The sequence below is a fragment of the Sus scrofa genome, chromosome 11 (assembly GCF_000003025.6).
Source record: "Sus scrofa isolate TJ Tabasco breed Duroc chromosome 11, Sscrofa11.1, whole genome shotgun sequence".
Lineage (NCBI taxonomy): Eukaryota > Metazoa > Chordata > Mammalia > Artiodactyla > Suidae > Sus > Sus scrofa.
Window position 1 is genome coordinate 64,514,834 of NC_010453.5, and position 16,006 is coordinate 64,530,839.

The 16,006-nt window shown below is 45.0% G+C and overlaps 1 protein-coding gene across 1 annotated transcript in view; it reads left to right on the forward strand.

The window, feature by feature from the left end:
- The window catches only part of LOC102167784 (multidrug resistance-associated protein 4-like), a 172,357-nt gene that overhangs the window by 41,275 nt on the left and 115,076 nt on the right, over positions 1–16,006 (forward strand). The window contains 3 exon segments of the mRNA XM_021065399.1: positions 12,053–12,143; positions 12,195–12,429; positions 15,833–15,953. Of these exon segments, the coding sequence (XP_020921058.1) occupies positions 12,053–12,143; positions 12,195–12,429; positions 15,833–15,953 (447 nt within the window).

Sequence of the window (16,006 nt, forward strand, 5' to 3'; positions counted from 1 at the left end):
CCCCTCTATACCCACTTTGGTAAGAATTTTGATCATGAATGGATGTTGGACTTTGTCAAATGCTTTTTGTGCATCTTTTGAGATGATCATGTGGTTTTTGACTTTTCTTTTGTTAGTGCGGTGTATGACGTTGACTGATTTGCATATGTTGAACCATTCTTGTGCACCTGGGATGAATCCCACCTGGTTGTGGTGTACGATTCTTTTATTTGTTGTTCTATTCGATTGGCTAAAACTTTGTTGAGAATTTTTGCATCTATATTCATCAAAGATATTAGCCTATGTTTTTCTTTTTGGTGGTATCTTTGTCTGGCTTTGGAATTAGGGTGATGGTGGCATCATCGAATGTGTTTGGGAGTGTTCCTCCTTCTTCAACCTTTTGAAAAAGTTTAAGGAGGATGGGTATAAGTTCCTCTTTGTATGTTTTGGTAGAATTCACCTGTGAAGCCATCTTGTCCTGGACTTTTATTTGTAGGGAGTGTTTGTGTTGTTTGTTTTTTTAGGTGAACATCTTTTTTTTTTTTTCCCCACTGTACAGCAAGGGGATCAAGTTATCCTTACAGTGTATACATTTTTTCCCGCACCCTTTGTTCTGTTGCAATATGAGTATCTAGACCTAGTTCTCGATGCTACTCAGCAGGATCTCCTTGGAAATCTATTCCAAGTTGTATCTGATAACCCCAAGCTCCCGATCCCTTCCACTCCCTCCCTCTCCCATCGGGCAGCCACAAGTCTATTTTCAAAGTCCATGATTTTCTTTTCTGAGGAGATGTTCATTTGTGCTGGATATTAGATTCCAGTTATAAGAAATATCATGTGGTATTTGTCTTTGTCTTTCTGGCTCATTTCACTCAGTATGAGATTCTCTAGTTCCATCCATGTTGCTGCAAATTTCAAATGTATTTTCAATCGCCTTTTCTTTTTCTTTTCCTTCAGGAATTCCTATTATGTGTAGATTTGGCCCACGTTATATTATCCCATAGATCTCTTATATTGCTTCCATGTTTTTTTCATTTTGTTTTCTGTCTGCTGTCCTGATTGGGTGTTTCCATTATTCTATCTTCCAGGGCACAAATTCATTCCTCTGTTATTCATTCTGGTCTTATTGCCTTTAACTCAGTTTGTATCTCTGCAAATGAATTTTCCATTGTTTCTTGGCTCCCCCTTACATTTTCTAGTTCCTTTCTAAAGGAATCTGCATTACTGATCATATCCTCGCTTAATTACTTCAGTATTTTCACTATCTCCCTTTTGAACTCAGTGTCTGCCAGACTGCAGGGGTCTGTTTCATTGTTGACTGCTTTAGGTGAATTCTCCAGTTCCTTTAACTAGGAATGGTTTCTGATCTTATTCATCATGCTTGTGTTTTTCTTTTTCTGTGAGTTTGGGGAAGCCAAATTCTACTCTTGTAAGGCTATTTCTATGCAAAGGTACCCCTTTGTATTTTTGGGAGGTTACTATTTATTTTTGGTGTGGGAGTATGAATATTTGCTGTCTCTTTTTTTGGTGTTAGCAGGCTGTTGTTCCCAGGATGCTCAGTGTTTGTTTTTTTTCCCAAAGGAGAAAAAAGTTTTTATTTTTATATATTTTTTAAACTATTATTATTTCTATTATTTTAATAGTTATTTCCCCAATACAGTTTTTTTCTACTGTACAGCATGGTGACCCAGTTACACATACATGTACACATTCTATTTTCACACATCATCATCCTCCATCATAAGTGCCTAGACATAGTTCCCAGTGCTGCGCAGCAGGATCTCATTGCTAATCCATTCTAAAGGCAATAGTTTGCATCTATTAACCCCAAGCTCCCCAACCACTCCACTTTCTCCCCCTCCCTCTTGGCAACTGTAAGTCTATTCTGTAAGTCCATGATTTTCTTTTTGTGGAAATGTTCATTTGTGCCTTATATTAGATTCCAGATATAAGTGATACCTATGGTATTTGTCTGTCTGTCTGTCTGTCTGTCTTTCTTTCTTTCTTTCTTTCTTTCTTTTTCTTTCTTTCTTTTTTTTTTTTGTCTTTTTGTCTTTTCTAGGGCTGCACCCGTGGCACATGGAGGTTCCCAGGCTAGGTGTCTAATCGGAGCTGTAGCTGCTGGCCTATGCCAGAGCTACAGCAGTCCGGGATCCGAGCCGAGTCTACGACCTACACCACAGCTCATGGCAATGCTAGATCCTTAATCCACTGAGTGAGGCCAGGGATGGAACCAGCAACCTCATCGTTTGAGCCACGATGGGAACTCCTGTCTTTCTCTTTCTGACTTACTTCACTCAGGATGAGAGTCTCTAGTTCCATCCATGTTGCTGCATGTGGCATTATTTTTTTATGGCTGAGTAGTATTCCATTGGTATATATGCCACATCTTCCTAATCCAATCATTTGTAGACATTTGGGTTGTTCCATGTCTTGCTATTGTGAATAGTGCTGCTTGAAATGCGGGTGCATTGTCTTTTTAAGGAAGTTTGAATGATATTCATATATAGATCCAACCTGTTTTGAAAATTGGAATAAAATTACTCTTCTGCTCTTTTGCACCTCTCTTTCCCTGATTCTTAGAAGTTTCCAATAGCAGCTTGAACCTATATTAAATGCTGCCTGTCAAGGGGTTTGTCTGAGCTGGAGAGATTGACTCACTGAAGTGAAGAAGATTTCGAGCCTCTCCCTCAGGCAGCCCTCTCTCTTTTCTTGTTTTGCAGCTCTCCTCCAGATTGAGATCCTTCCCTTTCTGACTAGACAGAAAAAAAGTCCCTGAGCCTTCTGGCATCTCACCATATGTAAGTTCCAGTGTTTTTAAGCAACGGGATACTTCCATTTTGGTCTTCTTGCTCTGAAAAATAAAAATTTCCCCAATGGTTCTCCCTGTATCTTGATGCTTTTTGCACTCAAAACTTCTGTGCTTTGACTCTGCTAAGACTTTTCTGCCTGCTCCTGCAGTAAGTAGCTCATTGTGTTTTCAGGGGAAAGGAGGCAATGGTAGGGCAGCCGTCAGTGCCTTGGTCATTGGCTTCACAGCAGCAAGGACCTCAGGAAGAGGTACAGGCTCCTCCTAGTTCAGGCTCTGGAAGTGGTAATAAGATCATAGACTGATCTTCAAGGTGACCAGAGCATTTGGCATTAGCAGCAGCAGGGCGTGTGAGTTCCAGGGGAGTGAGAGCAATAATAGCTTGTGTTTGATTACAGTGCTTCTCGGAGGTGATTGGAACCACAGGTGTGCTGTTCAGGGACCTCAGTGGGAGTGCCCATGACCATCTCTGGATCAGTGATAACAGCGGTGGTTTGCCCCAGCACCGGTATAACTTGCATGAAGCAACCCTTCTCACTTAGCCCCACATAGGAGGTGCTGTTACAGGCTGCTCCTACTTGCAAGATCCTGGGAAGTTGACAGATATCAGGGTGGTGGGTACTGTCCGGAACGTTGGCAGTGGCAGCAGCAGGGGGGTGTGTTCCCAGGGGTTCAAGTGCACCAAAGATGGTGTTCAGTGACAGTACCCTCCTCGTGGTGCCCTTGAGGTGAAATGGGGGCTGCAAGTGTGTCTGTTACAGACCCCTACTGTGGCGAGCCACTCCCACATCTGGAGCCAGAGATAATTGCAGTGATTTGAACCCCACCTCCTGTAGACCATTGCCAGAAGCCAACTCGTCTGCTTAGCTCCCACAGCGGTGCTGCACAAGCTGCTCTAGTTGTAGGTTCCAGTGAAGGAACAGTGATCAAGCACTGGGCACTGCCCAGTGTTTGGCAGCAGCGGGGTGGGTGTGCTCCAGGGTAGTGAGAGCAACACAGGTGGTGTTCTGTCACATGTCTTTCTCTGTGGTGCATCTGAGGTGGTTGGGCTGCAAGTGATTTTGTTCAGGGATTCCCAGTGGTGGTGGGCCAGGCCCACCTCGGAATCAGGGATGACTGCTGTGGTTTGCCCCTACACTGCAGACATGCAAGAAGCACCCTGCCCCACTTAGCCAACGAAGGTGGTGCTGCACCAGTTGCTCCTAGTTGTAGGGTCTTGGGAACGGACAGTGACAAGTGTCTGGGCGCTGCCAGAGCATTTGGCAGTGGCAGCTGCAGGGTGGGTGTGTTCCCAGGGGAGTGAGAGCAACAGTGTATGGTGCTTAAGTGCAGTGCCTATTTTTTTTTTTTTCTTTTTGCAACCCCTGAGTGACTGGGGTCGCAGGTGGAGCCACTCAAGCCCCAGTGGTGGCAAGCCAACCTCCCTCTGGCCTCTGAGATACCACTGTGGTCTGTCCCTGCCACCTGTAGATCATGCAAGAGGCACCATGTTGCACTTAGCTCCTGCCCCACCCACCAGAGTGGTCCCAGCCCACAGGAGCCCAATCTCCTATGCGGCTCTCCTCCATATCCTGTGCAGAGCTACCCACCCTTGTGGCTGTGGTCTTGCATATCCGTGTAGGAGTTCATGTGGTTCCTCTGCCTCCACAGTGGCACTTTCCTCTCCTGGTTCCTCTGATGCTTCCCTCCCGCCCTGCAATGCCTTATTCTCAGGCTGTCCCCTACCACACCAGCACTCTATGCTCCAGAGCTAATCTCAGGCACCAGCCCCCCTGGATCTCAGGCTTGGTGTCTGTGCAGGTTCAATGTTTGTGCATCTCTCACTCTGCTTTTTAGTCTCACCTCTGCTGTATTTTTCCATCTTAAGTTCCCTCTGATCACTTTTCTGGTTGTTTTAGGGTTTGTCTTCTCAGGGTGTGGTTCCTTTCTTTCTCTCTCTCCTCGTCTCCAGGTAAAGTCGGAAGTTCCTGCCGCATTCGTTATGTCTGTGCTCTTTTTTCTTTTTTTTTATGGTGTCTAGTGAGGAGTTTTCTTGCCTCTTTTTTTTCTTTTTTTTTCTGCCATGGAATTCAGTTGATGTCTGTGTGAATCCTTTTAGATGGGATTGTTTTTTTTTTTTTTTTTGACTTGGTGGGTATAGGGTGCAGCCTACACCACAGCCACAGCAATGCGGAGATTGAGCCGTCTGCGACCTTTACCACAGCTGTTCACAGTAATGCAGATCCTTAAAACTCACTGAGAGAGGCCAGAGATCAAAATCTGAGTCCCCATGGATACTAGTTGCATTGATAACCACTGAGCTATGATAGGAACGCCTGTTACTTCCTTAATCTTATTCAGATATAACTTCTGATAGATTCCCAGATCCTCAAGTCACAACTTCTTATTTTCTAGCTCTGAGATCTTCCTGTTCCATGGGACAAGCACCCACTTAGACCAGCTGGTCTGCTCAGTGTCCCTCGAGCTCACTCTGTCTTTCCTCTGGATTTTCCTGCCCAGCCTGCTCTTTCTAACCCATTTCTTGTCCAGATCTTGTCTGTCACTCTGTTACATTGCTTGAAGAACAGACAGGTGTTGTCCCCTCTTTGAAGTGGGAAGCTGAGGCTGAATCAGCAAATGGCCAGTTAAGCCACACTCATTCCCTGATAAAGTAGACCTATGCTTCACCAGCCTGTGCCACCAGCCTCACACTGGTGCTCTAGCACAAGACTTCACACTTGCACATCAGCTGCATGATGATGTTACTAGAGGTCATCACAGCTTGTTACGACCAAAGTCTCCCAACCTGCATCCACCGTCTTCCCCAGCTCAGTAAGTGGGACTCATCCTTCCCCCTTCTTCACCCCCCACAGCACAGGCTCCTCTTCTCCTGCAACCACAACCGCCCGTCAGCAGGTCTCACAGATGCCCACCTTCGAGATGTGTCTGGATGTGACGCCATTCTCTACTCCTCAAAGAGGCAGGACTGGTTCCTTTAACCCTCAGGCATGTCGTCCTCCCACCCTTTCCTGGGCATGGACACCAGGGCTCCTTCTGCGCTGTCTGCCTCACTCCCCTCACGTAGGAGCAGCTCCAGCTTCCTGTCCTTGTTTGTCTTGGAAAACCTTGGCATCTGCCCTGGCCTTTGCATGGCTCCTTCCTTTGTGTTGATCACCCCTCCCAGGTCTGGGGAGCCCTCCACCCTCTGAGATCTGCTCAAACCCCCCTCTGAGCCAAGCTCTTCCTAGACACCAGTGTAGAACACTCTCCCTCGTTCTCTCTTCCCCCTAAGCGCTCCTTTTCTCACGTGCTTAGTGCTTGTTCGGTTAATTTTCATGTTGTCCATCCGCTGGAAGAAACCAGGGATTAAATTCTATATGATTTATGCATATGTCAGACATGGTTAAAATCTATCATGTAATTCATAAAAGCGTAAAAAAACAGAAGAAAAAAAAAAACCCGAGTTTTTTTTTCATTTTTTTTTATATCAAAAAAATTATCACTGTGTTGTTAAGTCATAAATCTATTTCACAGGATTCCATCCCACAAGCCTGACATCCCCACCCCACTGTCTCCTCCGGAGACCATAAGTTCTTCAATGTCTGTGAGTCAGCATCTGTTCTGCAAAGAAGTTCAGGCTGTCCTTTTTTCAGATTCAACATGTAAGTGAAAGCATTGGATGTTGGTGTCTCATTGTATGGCTGACTTCACTTAGCATAACAGTTTCTAGGTCCATCCATGTTGCTAAGAATGCTGGTATTTCATTCCTTTTAATGGCTGAGTAATGTTCCATGGTGTATATGTACCACATCTTCTGGATCCACTCCTCTGTGGATGGACACTTAGGTTGTTTCCATGTTTTGGCTATATAAAGAGTGCTGCAGTGAACATTGGAGTACATGTCTTTGCAAGTCATGGTTTTCTCTGGATAGATGCCCAGGAGTGGGATTGCTGGATCAAATGGTAGTTCTGTGTTTAGTTTTCGGAGGCATCTCCATGCTGCTTTCCACAGTGGGTGCACCCATTTACAATCCCACCAACAGTGTACTAGGGTTCCTTTTTCTCCACACCCCCCAGCACATTGTTGGTAGACTTTTGGATGATGGCCATTCTGGCTGGTGTAAGGTGGTTACCTCAGAGTGGTTTTGATTATGCATCTCTCTAAATAATGAGTGGTGTCGAACATCTTTTCATGTGTTTCTTGCCATCCTGGCTGTTCTTCTTGGAGAACCGTCTGTTTAGATTTCTTCCCCATTTTTTTGATGGGGTTGTTTGTTTTTTTGGTATGGAGCTGCAGGAGGTGTTGATCAAATTTTGGAGATTAATCCCTTGTCGTCGATTCACTTGCAAAGGTTTTCTCCCATTCTGTGGGTTTGTCTTTTTGGTGTTGTTTTGGGTTTCCTTTGCTGTGCAGAAACTTTTTCAGTTTGATTAGGTCCCATTTGTTTATTTTTGTTTTTGTTGTCAATACTCCTGAGAAGGTGGATCTTGCTGTCTTATGTTCAGAGAGTGTTTGGCCTATGTTTTTCCTCTAGGAGTTTGATAGTGTTGGTACTTATATCTAGGTCTCTAATCCATTTGGAGTTTATTTTTGTGTATGGTGTTAGGGAGTGTTCTCATTTCATTCTTTTCCATGTGGCTGTCCAGTTTTCCCAGCACCACTTATTGAATAAGCTGTCCTTTCTCCATTGTATATCCTTGCCTCCTTTGTCATAGATGAGTTGGCTGTAGGTGTGTGGGTTTAATTCTCAGCTTTCTATCCTGTTCCACTGATCTACATTTCTGTCTTTGTGCCAGTACCATGAGGTTTTGACGACTGTTGCTTTGTAGTATAGTCTGAAGTCCGAGAGCCTGATTCCTCCAGCTCCATTTTTCTTTTTCAGGATGTCTGTGGCTCTTCTGGGTCTTTTGTGCTTCCAAACAAACTTTAGAATATTTTGTTTGAGTTCTGTGAAAAATGTCCTTGGTAGTTTGATAGGGATTGCACTGAATCTGTAGATTGCCTTAGGTGGTATAATCATTTTGATACTTTAACTCTTCCAATCCACGAGCATGGTATATCTTTCCACCTGTTGGTGTCAATCTCGTGGACTGAGCTCTAACTTAGTTTTTCTGGTAGAGTCTTTAGGATTCTCTAGGTGTAGTATCACGTCTTCTGCAGATAGGGATAGTTTTACTTCTTCCTTTCCAATTTGGATTCCTTTTATTTCTCTTACTTCTCTGACTGCTGTGGCTAGGACTTCAGAACTATGTTGAAGAGTCTGGCAAGAGCAGACATCCTTGTCTTGTTCCTGATCTCAGTGGGAATTCTTTCAGCTTTTCACCATTGAGAATGATGTTCGCTGTGGGTTTGTCGAATATGGCCTTTATCATGTTGAGGTAGGTTCCCGTTATGCCCACTTCCTGAAGGGTTTTTATAGAAATGGGTGTTGGATTTTGTCAAAGGCTTTTTCCGCGTCTATTGAGAGGATCATATGGTTTTTCTTCTTCAGTTTGTTCATGTGGTGTATCACACTGATGGATTTGCGGATATTGAAGAATGCTTGCATCCCTGGGATAAATCCCATTTGATCATGATGTACAATCCTTTCACTGTATTGTTGGATGTGGTTTGCTAGGATTTTGTTGAGGATTTTTGCATCGGTGTTCACCAGTGAAATTGGCCTGTAGTTTTCTTTTTTGGTGGACTCTTTGTCTGGTTTTGGTACCAGGGTGACAGTGGAATCATAGGATGAGTTTGGGAGTATCCCTTCCTCTGTAATTTTTTTGAAATAGTTTCCGAAGGAGAGGTGTTAGCTCTTCTCTAAATGTTTGATAGAATTTGCCTGTGAAGCCATCTGGTCCTGGACTTTTGTTTGTTGGAAGTTTTTTTAATCACAGTTTCAATTTCAGTTCTTGTGATGGATCCATTCATCTTTTCTATTTCATCTTGGTTAAGTCTTGGGAGATTGTACTTTTCTAAGAATTTGTCCATTTCTTCTAGGTTTTCCATTTTATTGGCATATAGTTACATATAGTAGTCTCTTATGATCCTTTGTGTTTCTGTGGTGTCCGTTGTTACTTCTCCTTTTTCATTTCTAATTTTATTGATTTGAGTCCTCTCTCTTTTTTGCTTGAGAAGTCTGGCTAGGGTTTCTCAATTTTGTTGGTCTTGTCAAAGAACCAGCTTTTCATTTCATTGATCTTTTCTATGGTTTTCTTTGCTTCTATTTCATTGATTTCTGCTCTGATCTTTATGATTTCTTTCCTTCTACTAATTTAGGTCTTGTCTGTTCTTCTCTCCAAGGTGCTTTAGATGTAAAGTTAGCTTGTTTATTTGAGCTTTTTCTTGTTTCCCAGGTGGCTTGTATTGCTATAAACTTCCTCTTAGAACGGCTTTTGCTGCATCCCATAAGTTTTGGAGTGTCATATCTTGGTTGTCATTTGCTGCCAGTATTTTTAATTTCCTCTTGATTTCTTCAGTGATCCATTGGTTGTTTTAGCAGCATGTTGTTGAATCTCCACGTGTTTGTGTTTTTTGCAGTTTTTTTCTTGTTGTTGATTTCTAGTCATATTGCGTTGTCGTCAGGAAAGATGCTTGATATGATTTCAATTTCTTAAAGTTACCAAGGTTGGATTTGTAGCCCAGGATGTGATCAATCTTAGAGAATGTTCATGTGCACTTGAGAAGAATGTGTCTTTGTTGTTTTGGATGAAATGTCTATAAATATCTTTAAGTCCATCTGGTTTAATGCGTCATTCAGGGCCTGGTTTCCTTATTGATTTTCTGTCTGGTTGATCTGTCCATTGCTGTAAGTGGGGTGTTAAAGTTCCCCACTATGATTGTGTTATTGTCGATTTGTCCTTTTAAGGTTGTTAGCAGTTGCCTTATATATTGTGGTGAACCTGTGTTGGGTGTGTAGATTTTTGAAATTGTTATATCATCTTCTTGGATTGATCCTTTGATCATTATGTAAATGTCCTTCTTTGTCCCTTAAAATATTCTTCATTTTAAAGCCTATTTTGTCTGGTATGATATTGCTACTCCAGCTTTCTTTTGATCCCCGTTTGCATGAAATAATTCTTCCATCCTCTCACTTTGAATTTGTATGTTCCCTAGAAGTGAAGTGGTCTCTTGAAGACAGCATATATATGGGTCTTGCTTTTGTATCCATTCAGCCAGTCTATGTCTTTTGGTGGGGTGTTTAGTCCATTCACATTTAAGGTAATTATTGATATGTATGTTCTTATTGCCATTTTATTAATTACTTTGGATTTGTTTTGCTGCTCTTTTTTCTTTCCTTCTTCTCTGTTCTTTTCTGCCTAGAGAAGTTCCTTTAGTAATTGTTGTAAGGCTGGTTTAGTGTTGCTGAATTCTCTCAGCTTTTGCTTATCTGAGAAGGTTTTGATTTCTCCTTCTAATTTGAATGAGAGCCTTGCTGGGTAGAGTAATCTTGGTTGGAGGTTTTTCCTTTCATCACGTTAAGTATATCATGCCACTCCCTTCTGGCCTGCAGAGTTTCTGTTGAAAAATCTGCTGATAGCCTTATCAGGGTTCCCTTGTATGTTATTTGTTTCTTTTTCCTAGCTGCTTTCAAGATTTTCTCTTTGTCTTTAATTTTGGTCAGTTTGATTAATATGTGTCTTGGGTTGTTCCTCCTTGGGTTTATTTTGTATGGTACTCGTTGTGCTTCCTGGATTTGAGTGAGTGGTTCCTTCCCCATGTTAGGGAAGTTTTTGGCTGTAATCTCTTGGAATATTTTTTCTGTCTCCTTCTCTCTCTCTTCTCTTTCTGGCGCCCCTATAATACGGATGTTGGTGTGCTTCACATTGTCCCAGAGTTCTCTGAGACTCTCTTCATTTGTTTTCAATCTTTTTTCTCTTTTCTGTTCTGCATCTGTAATTTCCACTAATCTGTCCTCCACCTCGCTTATTGGTTCTTCTGCCTCCTATATTCTGCTGTTGGCTGCTTCAGGAATTTTTATTTCAGTTATTGTATTTTGCATCTCTTCTTGCTTAAGTTTTATATCTTGTATCTCTTTGGTCATTGTTTCCTGTAAGTTATCCATCTTTGCCTCCAGTTTATTTCCAATGTCTTGCATCATCTTCAGCATCAACAGTCTAAAGTCTTTTTCCTGGAGGCTGAGAGTCTCCTCATGGCTTAGCTGTTTTTCTGGGGTTTTTTCCTTTTTCCCTCATCTGAGTTATAGTCCTCTGTCTTTTCATTTTTATAGGTGTTTGGTGTGGTGACCTTCTTACAGATAATTGTAAGAGTTGTAGCCTCTCTTACTTCTGATGTCTGCCCCCCTGTGGCTGAAGTCAGTATGGGAGCTTGTGTAGGCTTCCTGATGGCTGCCTGCCCCCTGGTAGGAGGAGCTGATTCTAATCCCTCTGGTGGGTGGGACTTAGTCTCTGGATGGATTAAGGGCTGCTGTGTGCCTGAGGCTCTTTAGGCAGCCTGTTTACTGAGGGCAGGGCTGTGATCCCACCTGGGTTGTTGTTTGCCCTGGGGCTTCTCAGCACTGACTGATGGGTGGGGCCAGATTTTCCCAAAATGGCCACCTCCAGAGAAAGGCAGCTGGTGAATATTCCGGAGAGCTTTGCTTTCAATGTCCTTCCCTCACAACAAGACACATTCCCCCCTGTTTTCCCAGGATGTCCTCCAAGAACTGCGGTCAGGTTTGACCCAGATTCCCTTGGAGACTTTGCTTTGCCCTGGGACTCAGTGCATGTGAAAGTCTGTGTGCACCTTTTAAGAATGGGGTCTCCGTTTCCCCCAGTCCTGTGGAGCCCTTGTGCACAAGCCCCACTGGCCTTCAATGCCAGATGCTCCGGGGCTCTTTTTCCCTGTGCCAGATCCCCACACGTGAGAGTTTGATGTGTGGCTGAGAACTCTCACTCCTGTAGGTGAGTCTCTGTGAACAGTTAGTTTCCAGTCTGTGGAGCTTCCCACCCAGGAGGTATGGGGTTGTTTATATCGTGAAATTGCCCCTCCTACCTCTTGATGTGGCCTCCTCTTTTTTTCTGGAGTAGGGTATCTTTTTTAAGGTTTCCGGTCCATTTTGGTGAAGTGTGCTCAGTCTTTAGTTGTGAATTTTGTTGTTTTTAGGAGAGAAGTTGAGCTCCAGTCCTTCTATTATGCCGTCTTCAAACCCTGAGTTTTAATTTTTCAAGGTTTAGTCACTATGAAGTATACATGCTGATGTTGATCAATACTTGTATGAAAAATTGATGCTAAAAGTTTAGGATGACAGGGGAGAACACATTTGAAATCGTGTCCTTTTTCCCTTTTCTATCTCTGTGTAGGATTGGCAGCTTTTGGAGGATGGGACCTAACAGTTGGAGACCGGGGAACCCCGCTGAGCGCAGGGCAGAAAGCCCGAATCAGCCTCGCAAGGTAAAGGGTGTTTCAGTGGCCGTCCTGCCCCACCTCCTCCGTGGCCTCTAGAGGAGGTGAGCGTGTGGACCCCTCCCCAGGTGGGCGCCATGGGAAGCAGGAGCCCGGCCCTTTCCCTGGGCTCCGGGAAGGAATGCGGAGATGTTGGACGCTGTCAGGATCCAGAGATGGGATCCCAGGAGCGGGAAGCGTCCTTCTCCTGACGTCTCTCTACATTTCTAGAGCCGTGTATCAGGACGCGGACATCTACCTCCTGGACGACCCGCTCAGCGCTGTCGATGCAGGAGTCAGCAAGCAACCTGTTTGAACAGTGAGTTTGCTCTTGTGTCCTGTCATTTCTGCTGCTTCCAGGATCCCTGCAGGTCCAGGAAAGGGAGCTCAGGAAAGCCTCTGTGCTTCAGGAGACTCAGCTCCTTCTGCCCTGAGGTCCCTCTCCCCTCCCCACCTCTAAGTAGACCCATTGCAGAGAAGTTGTGCAGAAGGATGAGGTCAGGATGGAAAGTGCAGAAGGGCTTCCAGTGTGTGGAGGCCAGTGGAGTCGATGCTTTAGGGAGTGAGGAGCAGATGGCAGGTGCCCCTGCTCCTTGCAGCTGAAAACCAGATCCTGTGGACAGATCCGAGCCCAGGAATAAGAGGGATGCTGTAGGGAGAGTGGACTCGGGAGCCTGGTGCTTTGCTGCCAGTTCTTCTCCTCCATCATTTGTTGAAGGCCCATTAAAAGTGAAGTTTTCAGCACTGACATAGGGCTTCTGTGGAAAGGCCCTGTTGGTTTGTGCTTAGTGTTCTATTGGTTTCGAAGTACTTATAAAGTCTAGGATTTTAAATGGTTTATTCCATATCAGATTATGACCAGTCATTTAGCGCTGCTTCACGGATACTCAGTAGAATTAATACTTAGACCCACAGTGTAGGGTTAACTTGAATTTGAAACTAAGTATTGGGAGTCTGGCTGAAATCCTGTCTCTGATTTTTGTTTCTGGCATTTGCTGTCAGTGGTTCTTGTTTGGCCACCACATCCCTGAAGTAGAACAACTGTGCTGCTTTTCTGTGTATAATGTGCCCTAACACACTGACTCAGGCCTCTTACGGCATCTAAACTGGCCTTTTGGAAAACTCATTAACTTGCTTTTGCTAAAGTAGCACCTTCATCTATCCCAAGGTTGGTAACTTCGTACTTTTTCACCTTTTTGTTTTTGGTTTTTACGGTCATACCTCTGGCATATGGAAATTTCCCAGGCTAGGGGGTCAAATCAGAGCTCCCACTGCTGACTTTCACTACAGCCACAGCAATGCTGATCCGCACAATGCCAGATCCTTAAGCCACTGAGTGAGGCCAGGGATCAAACCTGCTTCCTCATAGAGACTATGGCAGGTTCTCAACCCGCTGAGCCACAACGGAAACTCCACAGTTGTGTGCCTTTTTAAAGCCAACGAGCCCTTAGACTACATTTATTACAGCCCTGCTGTGTGCACTGAGTTGATGCCCTTACAGGTGTTGTTGCATAAAAGGCCTTAGTTTCCACAGGAGGGCAGTGAGCCAGGAGACGGGGAGGAGCCACACCGGGCAGAATGAGGGAGACTGAGATGCTCAGCCCTCCTTCCTGCCTCTCAGGAATCTGTGTCCCCTCGGAGCTCATTCAGGCAGATGCCTGGGGAGAGGTCAGCAGACTCAAGGTGTCGGGTTTCCATACAGGACAGTGAGTGCTGAGTAGAGGCCCACGTGGGCAGCAGGAGGTTTCAGCTTAAGCTGGAAAGTTCCCTGTGCACTGGGTGTGGTGGGAGGGCCCTGTGGGCCTGCAGGCTGGGCAAGGTTTTTGGTTCTGAGAAGAGGGTTGAGTTCTTTTGCTGAAGGAACAGTAGAAGCCAAGCAAGCTGTGGAGGGAGGAGGAAGCAAGGCCGTGAAAACAGCAGGCAGGTCCTTGCCTGGAGGTTGCGAGCTGTTGGGCAGAGAGAAAGCTGTATGGAAATTCTCATGTCAGGCCCTGTGTTAGTTTGCCAGGGCTGTGTCCGTCCAGGCTGCTCTCACGGGAGACCATGGGCTGGGCGGCTTATAAATAACAGACGTTCACCTCTCACAGTTCTGGAGGCTGGGAAGATCCAAGGTCAGGGTGTGGGCAGGTTTGTTTCTGCAGAGACCCCTCTCCCTGGCTTCTGATGGTGCCTCCTCGCTGTGTCCTCATGTGGTCTTTTCTCTGTTCTTGTGTATCCCCGTGTCTCTGTCCTTAAGTCCTGGTCTCCTCTTCTAAGGACGCAGTCAGACTGGAGTAGGTCCATCCTAATTAAGGGTTAAAGACTCTGTCAACAAATTCTAAGGTACTAGAAGTTAATGTGTTGAGTTCCCTTCATGGCTCCGTGGTTAATGAACCTGACTAAGATCCATGAGGATGTGGGTTCGATCCCTGGCCTCGCTCAGTGGGTTAAGGATCCGGCATTGCAGACATGGCTCGGATCCAGCATTGCTGTGGCTCTGGTGTAGGCTGGCAGCTGTATCTCTGATCAGACTCCTAGCCTGGGAACCTCCATGTGCTACAAGTGTGGCCCTGAAAAGCAAAAAAAAAAAAAAAAAAAAAGCAAAGTTAAGGTGTCAGTGTATTAATTTGAGGGGGGGACAGAAGTCATTCACAACAAGTCCTAAATAGCAAAGTAGGAGACCTGAGCAAAGTCAGTGTAAGAGTGTGAGGAGCTAGGATTCCACCCCCACTAAGCAGAGTAATGGACGGGTCCACCAGTGTCTGTGTCTGAAATGTGTTTAGTGTTGGGGTGACAACAGAGCTCTGGAGATGGACGCACAGTGTGCATGTACTTATTGCCACTGAGCTATGTGCTTAAAATGGTTAAAATGGTAAATTTCATGTTATATGTATTTTACTACACAAAAGTGCATGTTGGCTTTGAAGTTTTCAGAACACAGGAGAGCAGGGCAGCTGACACGTGACATGGCCTCCAGGTGTCTTTCCTGCCCTCTCCTGAAGGTGACTTGATTTAGTTTCCCTTGGAGAAGAGGCTTGTGGCCTGTCATGAGTTCAGTGACAGGGGGCCAGTGCTGTGACAGAGATTCCCTACCCCCACCCTCCTGGCATCATGAGCAGCTCAGCCTCCCTGTTCCCAGCGCCCAGCCCTGAACTCACAAATGTGTGTCACCCCATCTTGCGTGTGTCTGACAAGCTCCCCATCACTCTGAGAACAGTTCCTTGTGGCCGTGGCATCCGTGTCACAGGGAGGAGAGAGGAAGGTTCTCTGGTTGCCAAGTATCAGTGTGCTCATCACAGAAGTTCTCTCAAGTTCTTCGAACACCGGAGGTGTTTGTAAAGTCCTCTTGCACCTTTTGAATTTAATGACTTCGGATTTACACTTGATAGAGGGGAACTGGTTAAGATTGTTGTTTGCTAATAAGAACTACATTCTCTGGGGAAGCTTAGGACAGGATGTATGAAGGCAGTGTAGGAAATCACTCAGCACCAACTGCAGAATGCTCTCAAGTTAGAAAATTGGATGGAACGATATGCTATGCGAGATGGAGGTCATGTTAAAGCTTAGTAACGGGAGTGTTTTGTGTCAAAAGTGAGTGGATTACACTTCTACTTGCCATGAACACTTTCCTTCAGTCATGAATCTATATCACATGTTATTATGGTTTGTGAGTTTTATGCTATATGTTGTAAACATTAAGCAGGTTCTCTTGCCTGAAGAAAGTTAGAGGCCTTAGCTGCGCAGATACCCGAATCACCTGTGTCCAGCTGTCCTGCCCCACATCCCCAGACCCCGCCTCCCGCATCGTCAGTTCTCCACGGGTCCTCATCAGACTCCCAGGTGCTGTCTGCTCAGTCCCCCTTCCTGCTCCCGCCCTGCACAGACTCCCCCTC